Consider the following 13525-nt stretch of genomic DNA (forward strand, 5'->3'; position numbering starts at 1 on the left):
TTAGGTCATTTAGTTTCTTTTGAAAAAGGCATTTAATTAAGATTTTCAATTTTATTTGCACATAATTCTTTAAATTGCTCTCAAAATTATTATTCCAGTTTGTGCTCTTTCATGTTTCTATTTTTTTATGTGTTCTCCTTTTTATTAGAGCAGCCAGTGGTTTATCTAATATAGTATCATTCTTAACCTGAAAGGACTAGTAGGACTTATTTTTCTTTCTATAACTTGCCAGCATCAAAATCAACTTCTAATTTTATCTTTATTATCCTTATAGTTTCCAAATATTTATTTCATTAATTAAATTTATTTACTTGAATGTTTATTTTCATCATCATTTTTTCTTGTTTAGCAATATAAGTGTTTAAGGATATAGAATTTTCTCTGAAAAAAAGCACTCTACTCTAGAAATCAAAGCTCTAAATCCATTGAAGAGGGATGGAGAGGACCAAGCAAAATCATTGCTATTATCTTGCTTTCCCCCAGTTCAGTGTGACCCTTTGGGATATTTTTATAGTCATTATAGCCATTTATTCAATGCAAATTTATTAACTATGCACTAAAATCCCAGCACTGTTCTAGGTACAAGGAAATAGCAGTGAAGAAAAGAGACCACATTTCTGTGCTCATGAGATTTAGATTATACTTGTATACTAGTTAAACCAAGGAGGAGACTTTGGTCTGTCCCTTACTCATCTGGGGGAGGCAGGAACAAAGGAGAATACAGATAGACCTGGAAATAGGGCCGGAGAGTGTCAGAGAAGGAGGCCTTCGGGAAGGTGAAGATGTGAGAGCCAGTGGTCATATTATAAAAGGACACAACTCCAGCCTCAAAGTCCAGAAAAATCCCCACAACCAGGGGCTTCTCTGTCAGTTGAATGGAAGTTAGGGGAGAGGTAAGCGCTACATAGCCTTCCTTGCACCGTCTGATGGCCCAGAATCCAGACTGAGGCGTCTGCGGCATGACAGTGTCCCTCTGAACATTTTCCATACAGACTCCTAAATCCCACCCAGTTCCTTCTCCCACATCTACTTCAAAGTAATGTTTCCCTGAAGTGAAGGCTTCACAGCCCAGGATACAGGGCAAGGCACTAAATCTCCTAGAAGAATTATCAAGCTTCTCCTGAGGGCATCCACGAATCACTTGTCTCCGATCCTCAGACAGAATTAGTTCATAATGAGCTGTATCTGGATCCAGAGTCACGCTGACTGCAAACAAAAATAAGGACATGATTTTTGTAGCTGAGAGCACAGTTTATTTTAAATAATACCAGTCTGTGTTCAGATCCAAGCATTGTTTCTTACTAGGTGTCATGAGCTTAGCCTTAGTTCATTCTCTAAGCCTCAGTTTTGTTAAATATAAAGTGGAAATCATCATATCTGTCACCAAGATAAGTGCCCAATAATAATGATAACATCATCATCTACAACATCATCACCATCTTAGTCACTCAGAGAAGCCAAGGGGCAGGACTAACCATAGTTAGCATGATTAACTGTCCTCTCCAAAGTCCTTCCTCTCTCTTGGAGGACTTCTAGGAATCATGGAATATTGAAGCGTAAATGAGCCCTTCCTCATCTCTACTTAATTACCATTTATACTGAGGATCAGACAAGGAAAATGATATAACTGATGTCATAGCTTGTTATTGGAAATCCCAGAATTTTACCCAGGCTTCAGGACATACACCTCAGCTCTTCTTTCTTGTTTCAGGTAATATCCTATAGGGATTATACAGAATAATATACCTGACTAGAGTCAAGTAAGACAGAAAAAGGTATGATAAACTAAATTGTGATACTGACCAGCAGTGCAATTTTAAAAATGAAAAGTGGTAGTAGAGTGTTCCAGCAAGAGAGTTAAGAAACTACTCTGTTACTGGGTTAAACACTGATCAGTTGGATTGTGGTAATAAGGGAAATCAAGTATTAGGAAACAATTCCTGTGCTGGATGTTCTCCCTTTGTTCCTCCAGATCACTCTCTACCCTTCTGCAGCCTGCTCCATGTCCAGGAAGGGTAACCCCTCTGGACCTCAACAAGGCTCCCTTCCCTCTGACTGCTGTTTGGTTAAGCCAATGGGAAGGACTAGAGGAGACCATAGGGCAAAAAGAAGCAGAATTAGAAGTATTTAGCGCCCCAAGTCCCTCCCCACTGGCTGTGATTTGGCGGGTCTGTGTTTGGTCACACTCTCCTTTAGCTACAGCTCCCTCCATCTGCTACTGAAACCCTGGGAAGGTGATGACTTCCTACCTATTCCTAGCCTTGGGTTGCTTCACTGTTTCTTGTTAGCAGTAAAATCCTCATCTTTGTAAATATCCCTTTATTAACTCTGTTCAGTGAGTCTTTATTATGAGCCAGACTCACAAAGTTTAGGGCTTCAATTAATATTCCTGGGATGATCCAGGAAAATCAAGCCAAGAAAATCAAATTTTTACAGGTTAGTAATATCACCTGAAAGATGGTTGACTACTGAGCTCTTTGGAAATCAGTCACAGACCTTGGTAGTGGTTGTTACTGTTATTTGTCATTGATAAATTGAGGGGGAACTGAATAAGGGTTCATTATCCTTATCGGAAACCCCTGGGGCCAAATGGGTTTTGAAATTCAGAATATTTTTGATGTTATAAAGGCAAGAAATACAAATGTTCTAATTAGACCCCTGGTAGAGTCTAAGGTGGGCTTCCCTCATAGCTCAGTTGGTAAAGAATCCACCTGCACTGCAGGAGACTCCGGTGCGGTTTCTGGGTTGGGAAGATCTCCTGGAGAAGGGATAGGCTACCCACTCCAGTATTCTTGGGCTTTCCTGTGGCTCAGCTAGTAAAGAATGCTCCTGCAATGCAGGAGACCTTGGTTCGATCCCCAGGTTGGGAAGATCCTCTGAAGAAGGAAAAGGCTACCCACTCCAGTATTCTGGCCTGAAGAATTCCATGGACTGTATAGTCTACAGGGTCTCCAGAGTCGGACACGACTGAGTGAACTTCACTTTCACTTTCACTTTTCAAAGTCTAAGGCAGTGTCTTGTAATTTAATGCATCAGCATATCTGCGGTAAAGCAGAAATTCAAACTAAGCAGGATAAATAAAGAGTTTAAATTGTCCCATTTCAGTTCAGTTCAGGTTTCGTCATGATGTCACTCAGACAAAAAGGTAGCCTTCCATGATTCTGCCTCTTGGTGTTCATCTGTTCAGTTCAGTTCAATTGCTCAGTTGTGTCCAACTCTTTTTGACCCCATGGACTGCAGCATGCCAGGCCTCCCTGTCCATTACCAACTCATGTCCATTGAGTCGGTGATGCTATCCAACTATCTCATCCTCTTTCATGCTCTTCTCCTCCTGCCTTCGATTTTTCCTAGCATCAGGGTTTTTTCCAAGGAGTCAGTTCTTTGCATCAGGTGGCCAAAGTATTGGAGTTTCAGCTTCAGCATCAGTCCTTCCAATGAATATTCAGGACTAATTTCCTTTAGGATGGACTGGCTGGACCTCCTTGCAGTCCAAGGGACTCTCAATATTCTCCAACACTACAGTTTAAAAGCATCAATTCTTCGACGCTCAGCTTTCTTTATAGTTGAACTCTCACATCCATAAATGACTACTGGAAAAACCATAGCTTTGACTGGACAGACCTTTGTTGGCAAAGTAATATCTCTGCTTTTTAATATGCTGTCTAGGTTGGTCATAACTTTTCTGCCAAGGAGCAAGTGCCTTTCAATTTCATGGCTGCAGTCACCATCTGCAGTGATTTTGGAGCCCAAAAAATAAAGTCTATCACTATTTCCACTGTTTCCCCATCTATTTGCCATGAAGTGATGGGACCAGATGCCATGATCTTAGTTTTCTGAATGTTCAGTTTTAAGCCAACTTTTTCACTCTCATCTTTCACTTTCATCAAGAGGCTCCTTAGTTCTTCACTTTCTGCCATAAGGGTTATGTTATCTGCATATCTGAGGTTACTGATATTTTTCCCAGCAATCTTGATTCCAGCTTGTGCTTCATCCAGTACTTATATGTACTCTGCATATAAGTTAAATAAACAGGGTGACAATATAGAGCCTTGAAATACCCCTTTCCCGATTTGGAACCAGTCTGTTGTTCCATGTCCAGTTCTAACTATTCTTCTTGACCTACATACAGACTTCTCAGGAGGCAGGTAATGAGGTCTAGTATTCTCATCTCTAATTTTCCACAGTTTGTTGTGACCCACACAAAGTCTTTGGCGTAGTCAATAAAGCAGAAGTAGATGCTTTTCTGGAACTCTCTTGCTTTTTCAATGATCCAGCGGATGTTGGCAATTTGACCTCTGGTTCCTCTGCCTTTGCTAAATCCAGCTTGAATATCTGGAAGTCCACAGTTCATGTATTGTTGAAGCCTGGCTTGGAGAATTTTGAGCATTATTTTGCTAGTGTGTGAGATGAGTGCAGTTGTGCAGTAGTTTGAACATTCTTTGGCATTGCCTTTCTTTGGGCTTGGAATGAAAACTGACCTTTTCTGGTCCTGTGGCCACTGCTGAGTTTTCCAAATTTGCTGGCATATTGAGTGCAGCACTTTCACAGTATCATCTTTTAGGATTTGAAATAGCTCAACTGGAATTCCATCACCTCCACTAGCTTTGTTTGTAGTGATGCTTCCTAAGGCCCACTTGACTTCACATTCTAGGATGTCTGGCTCTAGGTGAGTGATCACACCATCTTGATTATCTGGGTCATGAAGATCTTTTTTGTATAGTTCTTCTGTGTATTCTTGCCACCTCCTCTTAATATCTTCTGTTTCTGTTAGGTCCATGCCATGTCTGTCCTTTATTATGCCCATCTTTGCATGAAATGTTCTCTTGGTATTTCTAGTTTTCTTGAAGAGTCTCTAGTCTTTCCTGTTCTGTTGTTTTCCTGTATTGCTTTGCATTGATCACTGAGGAAGGCTTTCTTATCTCTCCTGCTATTCTTTGAAACTCTGCATTCAGATGGGTATATTTTTCCTATTCTCCTTTGCCTTTCCCTTCTCTTCTTTTCACAGCTATTTGTAAGGCCTCCTGAGACAACCATTTTGCCTTTTTACCTTTCCTTTTCATGGGGATGGCCTTGATCACTGCCTCCTATACAATATCATGAAACTCCATCCATAGTTCTTCAGGCACTCTGTCTATCAGATCTAATCCCTTGAATCTATTTGTCACTTCCACTGTATAATCATTAGGGATTTGATTTAGGTCATAGCTAAATTGTCTAGTGGTTTTCCCTACTTTCTTCAATTTAAGTCTGAATTTGGCAATAAGGAGTTCATGATTTTTGCCACAGCCAGCTCCCGGTCATATTTTTGCTGACTGTATAGAGCTTCTCCATCTTTGACTGCAAAGAATATAATCAATCTGATTTCTATATTCATCCATGTGTAGAGTCTTTTGTTGTGTTGTTGGAAGAGGATATTTGTCACGACCAGTGTATTCTTTTGGCAGAACTCTATTAGCCTTTGCCCTGCTTCACTCTGTACTCCAAGGCCAAATTTGCCTGTTACTCCAGGTATTTATTGACTTCCTACTCTTGCATTCCAATCCCCTGTAATGAAAAGGACATCTTTTTGGGGTTTTAGTTCTAGAAGGTCTTGTAGGTCTTCATAGAACCATTCAACTTCAGTTTCTTCAGCATTACTGGTCGGGGTATAGATTTGGATTACTGTGATATTGAATGGTTTGCCTTGGAAACGAACAGAGATCATTCTGTCGTTTTTGAGATTGCATCCAAGTACTGCAATTCAGACTCTTTTGTTAACTATGATGGCTACTCCATTTCTTCTAAGAGATTCTTGCCCATGGTAGTAGATATAATGGTCATCTGAGTTAAATTCACCCATTCCAGTCCCTTTTAGTTTGCCGATTCCTAAAATGTCAGTGTTCACTCTTGCCATCTCCTGTTTGACCACTTCCAATTTGCCTTGATTCATGGACCTAACATTCCAGGTTCCTATGCCATATTGCTCTTTACAGCATTGGACGTTACTTCCATCACCAGTCACATCCACAGCTGGGTGTTGTTTTTGCTTTGACTCCATCTCTTCATTCTTTCTGGAGTTTTTTCCTCCACTGATCTCCAGTAGCATATTGGGCACCTACCAACCTGGGGAGTTCATCTTTCAGTGTCCTACCTTTTTGCCTTTTCATACTGTCCATGAGGTTCTCAAGGCAAGAATACTGAAGTGGTTTGCCATTCTCTTCTCCAGTGGACCACGTTTTGTCAGAACTCTCCACCATGACCCATCCATCTTGGGTGGCCCTAGATGACATGGCTCATAGTTTCATTACCCTCATTAGTGTTCATACTCTTATGGAATTCCTTCCCTTTGATTGTGGGCAGGACCTGTGAATTGTTTCCAACCTGTAGGCTATGGCAATAATGATGAGATGTGACTATATTTCACTCTATAAGCCTCTCTCTTTCTGGCAGACTTGCTCTAGGGACTCTCTCTCTCTGTAGCTTACTTTGCAGAAATAATTGGCCGAGGTGGGAGGCCCAAGTGCAAGCAGCTGAAGGGTGGCTTCTAGAATCCAAGGCAGCCTCCAGCCAGCAGTCAGCAACAAGCTAGGGCCCTAAGTGCCAAACCCAAAAGAAATAAATTCTGCCAACAACCTGAGTGAGCTTATAAGAGGATTCTTTCCCAGTCTCACTTCCAGATAAGAACACAGCCAGGCCAACACCTTAGCTGCAGCCTTGTGAGACCCTAAGCAAAGGACCCAACTGGGTCTGCACAGATAACCAGTATCCCATGTCCCTGTCTAAGCACTGGAGAAAACTAACAAGGGAGAATGACAGCTACACTAAAGATACCTGAATAACCTCTCTGGCTGTGAGCCTGCCTGGGGACAGGTGATGAACTTCATTACCACTTAAGGTCCCGTCTATCTGTAGCATTTAGGGCTTCTTCACATACCTTGATGTCTCCTTAACATTTTCTTTACATCAAAGTAAAGCTCAGAAACATTGCACACAGTATGAAGGTCCAAAGAGAGGGCCTCTGGTTGTTCTAGCTTCACAGCCCAACTCCTAGAATAAGCAGAAACCAAAACTTCTTCAGTGTAAATTCCATTTAACTCTGTATACCCACACCTCTTTCCCTCCTGAACTCATATAGGACTCACCTGCTCAAAGTATCTTTCACATCCTATGAAGAGACAAAGACAAAAGATAAGTGTGGGAACATCAGTATTTCATGGGACTTGGCATGTGAGGCTGTTCTCTCTAATACTCCTTCCAAAGAAGTAAAAAAGACTAATCCTGGACTTAGATATTGATGAATACCTAGAGATGATGATTTCCATCCTGGCCCCATGGAATAGTCAGCATATCAGGGTGTTTACTTTCCTTGCTATGTGGAAGAAGGCCAGGAGCTTTGTCCCATGCTCCCTCTGGAAAGACTTGCTTTCAGTGACCTCATTTCCTTCAGAGTGAGCCCATATTAGAGACACTTATTGCAAAGGTCCAAAGTAGTGAACCCAGGCTTAAGCCCTGAGACTGGGCCACTATGGTGGTAGCAGCAGGTATCACATGGTGGTAGGGCATCGAACTACATTCTCATCCTTACAGGGTGACCCCTAGTTCTGTTAGTAGGAACAGGATAAAACAGCTACAGTCATAGTTTAGTTTATTGTAATGGGCTGGACCCAAAAGAGCTCTGGAGGGCTCTACAAGCAAATCAAGGAAAAAGTAATCACTCATTTTGACTGTCCCACTTTGTCACCCATCAGTCATCTGAAGGGGTATTTCAGCAGACACTTTCACAGTCAGAGTTTTGTAAACATGGTACAGAAATAAATGGTAGCCAAAGTTGTCCCATGGTTCCATTTAGCCAAGGAGCCCACTATAGCCATATTATTTCTAATTCAGCTAAAGGCACTCTATAGACTGGTGGGGGCCACCTTGCAAACATTGATGTGTATCTAAAAGGAACATTAAATTTAAATTCCCTACACTAATGTGCCATTTTTGAGTGAAACAGGCAAGCCTCACCAAGCTTCCCATGGTTCCTCACCATTCTCCTGCTGAAAGGTCAAGAACAAATACCTTCCCTCCTTACTCCAAGTGCATGGTCTTACCTGAAGCAATTTCTGGGCTGAGCACTGACATTTATTCTCTAGCTCCAGGATGTGGCTCTGGAGTTCATGGTTCTTCTGTTCAAGATTGGCCTCATTGTCCCTCAATCTCCTCAGAGTTTGCTCTTTTTCTTTCTCCAGTTTCCATAGATAAGACTTCTCTTCCTCATGAAGGAAGCTCTGGAGAGTCTTAAAGTCAGACTGGATTTTTTGTTTCCGAACCTCTATCTTCTCCTTGAGTTAGGAAAAGTGGAAACAAACCAAATGCCCATTGATGGATGAACTGATATGCAATCTATAGATACAGTGGAATACTATTCAGTCTTAAAAAGGAATGGCATTCTGATATATGCTTCAATATGGATGAATCTTAAAGATATTATACTAAGTGAAGTAAACCAGAAAAAAAGAGCAAATATTTTATGATTCCAGTTATATGAGGTACCTAAAATTGTCAAATTCATAGAGACAGAAAGTAGAGTAGAGGTTACCAGGAGCTGGGAGGAGGAAGGAATGGAACTGTACACATACAAATAGTTAAACAGGACATTTTGTTATGTATATTTTAATACATAGACACACAAAAGTAAGTTTGCTCAGCTACCATAAGATTATTTTCCCATGACTCATTCAAGCTGGAAAATTGTCCCACTGTAGAGTCATGCCTGGAAGGCAGATATTCAGATGTGGGAAAGGTTATCACAATTCTCTAGAGTCACACTATTTCCTTATTCAGCCAACATGCAAAAGAGATGGGCAGGAGTGATAAATAATTTAATCATGGGACTAGAACCAAGGTCAAAAATTTTATCAGTTAAAAGGATAAAAATGAGTTTTTATTTGAGATGTAAGAAGGTAGCTCTGAGTCTGAGAGGATTTCTTGAAACAAAAGCTTAAAGTGAACATCACCAAGGCTGGACTTTAAGGCACCCAAGCTAACAGGAGAGTCCATTATTCTCAGCAGCAGGAGGTCTGGGTAGCACACTTTTGTCATGGTTAACTATGAAATAGTCATCCACCAACCTGGGTCCATGTACTCAACCTTATGTGTAAGAGTAACAGAAACCACATGATACAGCTTGTCAGACTCAGCTTTCATTTGGGGTGAGAGAAGAATTGCAATCTCCATGGATGATTTCTCAATTCATACAGTGTTTCGATGGCTGTGATGTGGTTGAAGGGTCACTGATGGTCAAGATCCTCCCCACTGCCTAAGATCCCAGAAATGAGAGAGGTAAGAGTGTCCTCTGAGAGCTCAAGTTTAACAACCATACCTAAAGGATTGGAGCAGAGAGGTTGGAAGGTTGGAAGAGGCATCTGAAAGAGGCAAAATGCCTAACTTGCCTGTGGGATTTGTCTGCAAGTTGATGAATTACATAAATATTCTGTAAAGAGATGCATCTCTGATCAGGGGGAGGCTGGTCAGCCATGAAAATAGTCTTATAGACCTGAGAGTCTGCAGTACTAAGTGTGTAGGTTCTTGGAGCACTTGGATCTTCCTTATAATCCAAGTAGATTTCCTTCATCAGCTTCATGAGCTTCAGTAATATGAATCTCAACCTGGAGTGATTCTATTTTCTTAGCAGTCACAAGGGTTGATTTCTGAACTCGTAAGGCTGAGAGCCACAGCCTGTACTGTAGTACATGTGCCCTGTACTGCAGTACGCATGCCACAGCAATAAGGTTAATAAGGCCTTCAAATCAGGAAGGTACTTTGAGATATTAAGAACTGAAACTTAGTGAAGAATGACTCTAGGTAAAGGAGCATACCAGTTCTGCTTTTCCTGACTGAGGTTTCAGAATCCTAGCCAACTACTACTGAAAGGTTGAAGGGGTTGGAGATAAATTCTCATAGATTTTAGAAAACGAGGGGCATAAAAACAGTAGTTTCTTCTTTGGATTTTGTCTGTTTGGTCTGATTTAGTGACAATAAGCTTTCACTATGCTTTGCCCAATCACCCCCTATATCTAAGCTCTAGGATGGAAAATAGCCTGAGATCAATAAGCCCAAATTCTTACATTCCATTTGGTTATTTGCTCTGCCGTGAACACCTTCAGGTTCATACATTCCTCTTCCAGTTGCCTCAAATTTGTCACAGCTTGCTGGAGCTTTTCCTAAAGGAAAAATTGAGTGAATAAAGTCTATTCAACAATTCTTCATTAGCCACATAAGGGGCAGCCCAGCCCTCCAAGACTATTAGAATAAAACTGAATATGCATTGAGTCCTCACACTTTGCCAGGAAGCATGCCAAAGACTGTGTTTTGCTGTTGTTGTTCAGTCACTAAGTCGTGTCCCACTCTTTGCGACCTCATGGACTATAGGCTGCCAGGCTCCTCTGGAAATCCAAGGGGTTTCCCAGGTGAAATTACTGGAGTTGGTTACCATTTGCTTCTCCAGGGGAACTTCCCAACCCAAAGATCAAACTGCATCTCCTGCATTGGCAGGCGGATTCTTTACCACTGAGCCATCAGGGAAGCCCAAGGGTTGTATATGCAGTAACATATTTGATTCCCTTGGCAACCCTGAGCAGTTAGTAGGATTTTTAACATCATTTCTGTGCTGCAGAAACAGGCTTAGAAAGGGAATAAATAACTTGCCCAAAGGGCTGTAACTGGTGGGTGGTTGGACTGTGATTCCAGTTCATCTGCTGACCCAGAGTCTGAGCTATATCCACCACCACTGTCTTGCCAAGGAAATGCTGCACATAAAACAAGATAATAATCACCTAAAAATGTTTTATTTAATAATGTACTGATCCAAACAGAACCAATGCCAAAGTGTTTGGCACACAGGGAACTTTGTACATATTATGGTGAGTCAAGAAAGAAAGATTAGGCTGCCAGCCAAAGTTATTAGAAACAGTTAATGGAGGAGGGCGGCTCTGACGCCTTTTGAAAAATGGTATCATGAAACTAAATGGTTTCAAGTGACTTAGTATCCATATCAAGCTTTTAGGTTATTTTTCAAGACAGTGTCTCACATTTTTATGGAAAGTAAGTTTAAGCTAAATCAAATTGCTAGCTGTGATCAATACTAAAAGAATTGGCTCCTGTCCTAAACCCAGTAAGTATACTCATTAATTCTTGCATGCTGTCAAGAAAGGGCTCTGCAGAACTTGTTAGCAAGTCAGTACTGCAGTTGCTATGTGCTAAATGCTATTCTAAGCTTTACATGTATTATGTCCTTAAGCCTTATAACAACCTGCTGAGCATGTATGTTGGGGAGGAAGGGAACTACTCTTATCCCCATTCACAGTTAGGGAAACAAGGGCATGAAGACATTAAATAACTTGCTCAAAGCCACCCATCAAATGGGTAGCTGAATTAAAATTTCAAACTAAGCAGTCTAACTCTCTAGGTTTAGAATCATCACCCCATGGTGCTTCTTTTACTACTTGGTGGGAAAATAATTCCAATGGGAATATCCCCATTACAGCAATTAACTGCTCCATGGAGTTTAAGGAAGAGCTGTCATGTGCTGAGTGGTGGTCAGTATTGGCATACACTGATGGAGGACTCAGAACCTTAATAGAAGATCACCTCCAGTTCATGGAATGTGGGGACAAGGAGCTCACACTGGGGACAACAATTTTCTCAAATCTAGGCAGGACAGAGAAGGAATAGGTAGCAAGACTATGCCCACTAGGTTCCATGATTGCAAAGGTCAGTCTTCCTTTACATGATTTTTTTAAAATGGTTTTGTCTTTTTATTGGAATATAATTGCTTTACAATGTTGTCAGTTTCTGCTGTACAAAACCATGAATCAGCCATTTGTATATATATATATATATCCCCTCCTTCTCGGGCATCTCTTCCACCGCCACCGCCCCCTCCATTCCATCTGTCTAGGTCATCATCACAGAGCACAGAGCTGAGCTCTCTGTGCTATATAGCACCTTCTCGCTAGCTTTCTGTTTTACACATTAGTACTGTACTCACTCAAAATGTGAGTACATGCTTTGAGTGAGAAACTCAGGAGTTGCTCAAAACCTCACTCTCTGCTTTATCCTTGACGACCAATCACTTCCAAATCCTTCCACTCACACTCTTTCCTGAATCTGGCTTAGAACTGATCTCTTTCCACTTCTCACAGGAATAATCTGAATTTTACTACTTAGTGTTCCTTTCATTGTATCAGTACCAGAATGTTCTTTTCATTGTTAGCCCGATCTTTCACTCTGCAAATGAAAATCCCCCCATGGCCAGGACTACTCTGGGCTAGGATGCAGACCTGATTTTCATTCCCGTAACATCACCTGCCTCCCCTGCATACCCCCCGGCCTAGTCATAGCAAGTCAGGTATGCTCCCATGGCTGTGCTTTTGCACATGTGGTCCCCTCTGTCTGGAATGTCCTCTCCCTTCTCCATACTTCTATTAATATATTTGGTTAATTTTTATGTATTCTTCAAGAGTCATTCTTGGGAAGATTCCTTAGTTACTACTCCACACCCCTTAGTGCTCTGCTCCACCATCCAAATCAGGGGACTCGAGGCAGCCTGTTTGCTGATTTGTCTTTCCTATTAGACTGTAAGACATCTAAGGTGGTGTGTCTTTGACCCCTGTGTTTTCAGACTCTTTCCCATGGTCTTGCATATTGTTGTTTCTTAAATTACACACATGGTATGAAGCAATAAAACATGCAGGTGTGCACATGGCATTCTAAAGCAGGGAGGAGTTCATCAGAGCCAGAAAGGATAGGGACAAAAGTAACCTTTGGGACTTGATTTAGTGAGGACCCATCATTCTACTTTTCAGATGAATGACAGGATATAGGATTTCAGGATCCTAATCTTGGGTTTCAGGCCAAAGAATCTCAGGTCTCAGGGGGCAATATGAGGCCAAGTACTTGCCGAAGCCCTGTGGGCCACCACTCACCCTGTAGCCTTGGCATGCTTCTTCCACCAGAGCTGTGGCATGCCCTTTGTGCTGGGCTCCACGATCACAGAGCCAGCAGATAAGCTGGCCCTCGTCTTCACAGAACAGGTGGAGCTTCTCTCCATGTTCCTCACATGACATTTCCTGGTCCATCTCCTTGATGACTTCGATGAGATTTCCCAGCTGCTTGTTGGGCCGGAGGCTCTCCATGTTAAATGGTGCTCGACACTGGGGACAGGAGAATGTCTTCAGCCATGGTTGCATCTGGTAGAGGTTCTCAAAGAAGCTCACTATGCACGCGTGGCAGTAGCTGTGTCCACAGCTGATGCTCACTGCGTTAGTCATCAGGTGCAGGCAGATGGAGCAGGTGGCTTCCTCCCTCATCTTCTTTGAGGCCATGGTTTCTCCTGTAAAGCTCCAATATTGAATCTAGACACAGAGATGAAGTAATCAGAATTTTCCCACAGTGATGGAACTTTACCTCTCCTGAGTCTCTGTGCAATGCACTGGTTGCCACTGGTTTCAACAGGTCATGGAGTCTGCTCTAGAGAGAGAAGAAATAGGTTGGAATTTAG

The 13525-nt window shown here is 41.8% G+C and overlaps 1 protein-coding gene across 7 annotated transcripts in view; it reads right to left on the reverse strand.

The window, feature by feature from the left end:
* Positions 1 to 526: 526 nt before the first annotated feature.
* Positions 527 to 13525, reverse strand: part of TRIM38 (tripartite motif containing 38) — a 102364-nt gene continuing 89365 nt past the window's right edge. For 4 of the 7 annotated variants that reach the window (XM_069563710.1, XM_069563711.1, XM_069563714.1 and 1 more), the window contains 6 exons: positions 12951 to 13379; positions 10092 to 10187; positions 8076 to 8306; positions 7122 to 7144; positions 6914 to 7026; positions 527 to 1206 (listed from right to left, as the gene is read on the reverse strand). In XM_069563710.1, coding sequence (XP_069419811.1) covers positions 686 to 1206; positions 6914 to 7026; positions 7122 to 7144; positions 8076 to 8306; positions 10092 to 10187; positions 12951 to 13349 — 1383 coding nt within the window. In that variant the 5' untranslated portion in view covers positions 13350 to 13379 and the 3' untranslated portion in view covers positions 527 to 685. Of the gene's footprint in view, positions 1207 to 6913; positions 7027 to 7121; positions 7145 to 8075; positions 8307 to 10091; positions 10188 to 12950; positions 13495 to 13525 lie in introns of all 7 variants that reach the window. The other 3 variants (XM_069563713.1, XM_069563715.1, XM_069563716.1) reach the window with 1 other exon arrangement.

Source organism: Ovis canadensis, chromosome 20, assembly GCF_042477335.2.
Source record: "Ovis canadensis isolate MfBH-ARS-UI-01 breed Bighorn chromosome 20, ARS-UI_OviCan_v2, whole genome shotgun sequence".
NCBI lineage: Eukaryota > Metazoa > Chordata > Mammalia > Artiodactyla > Bovidae > Ovis > Ovis canadensis.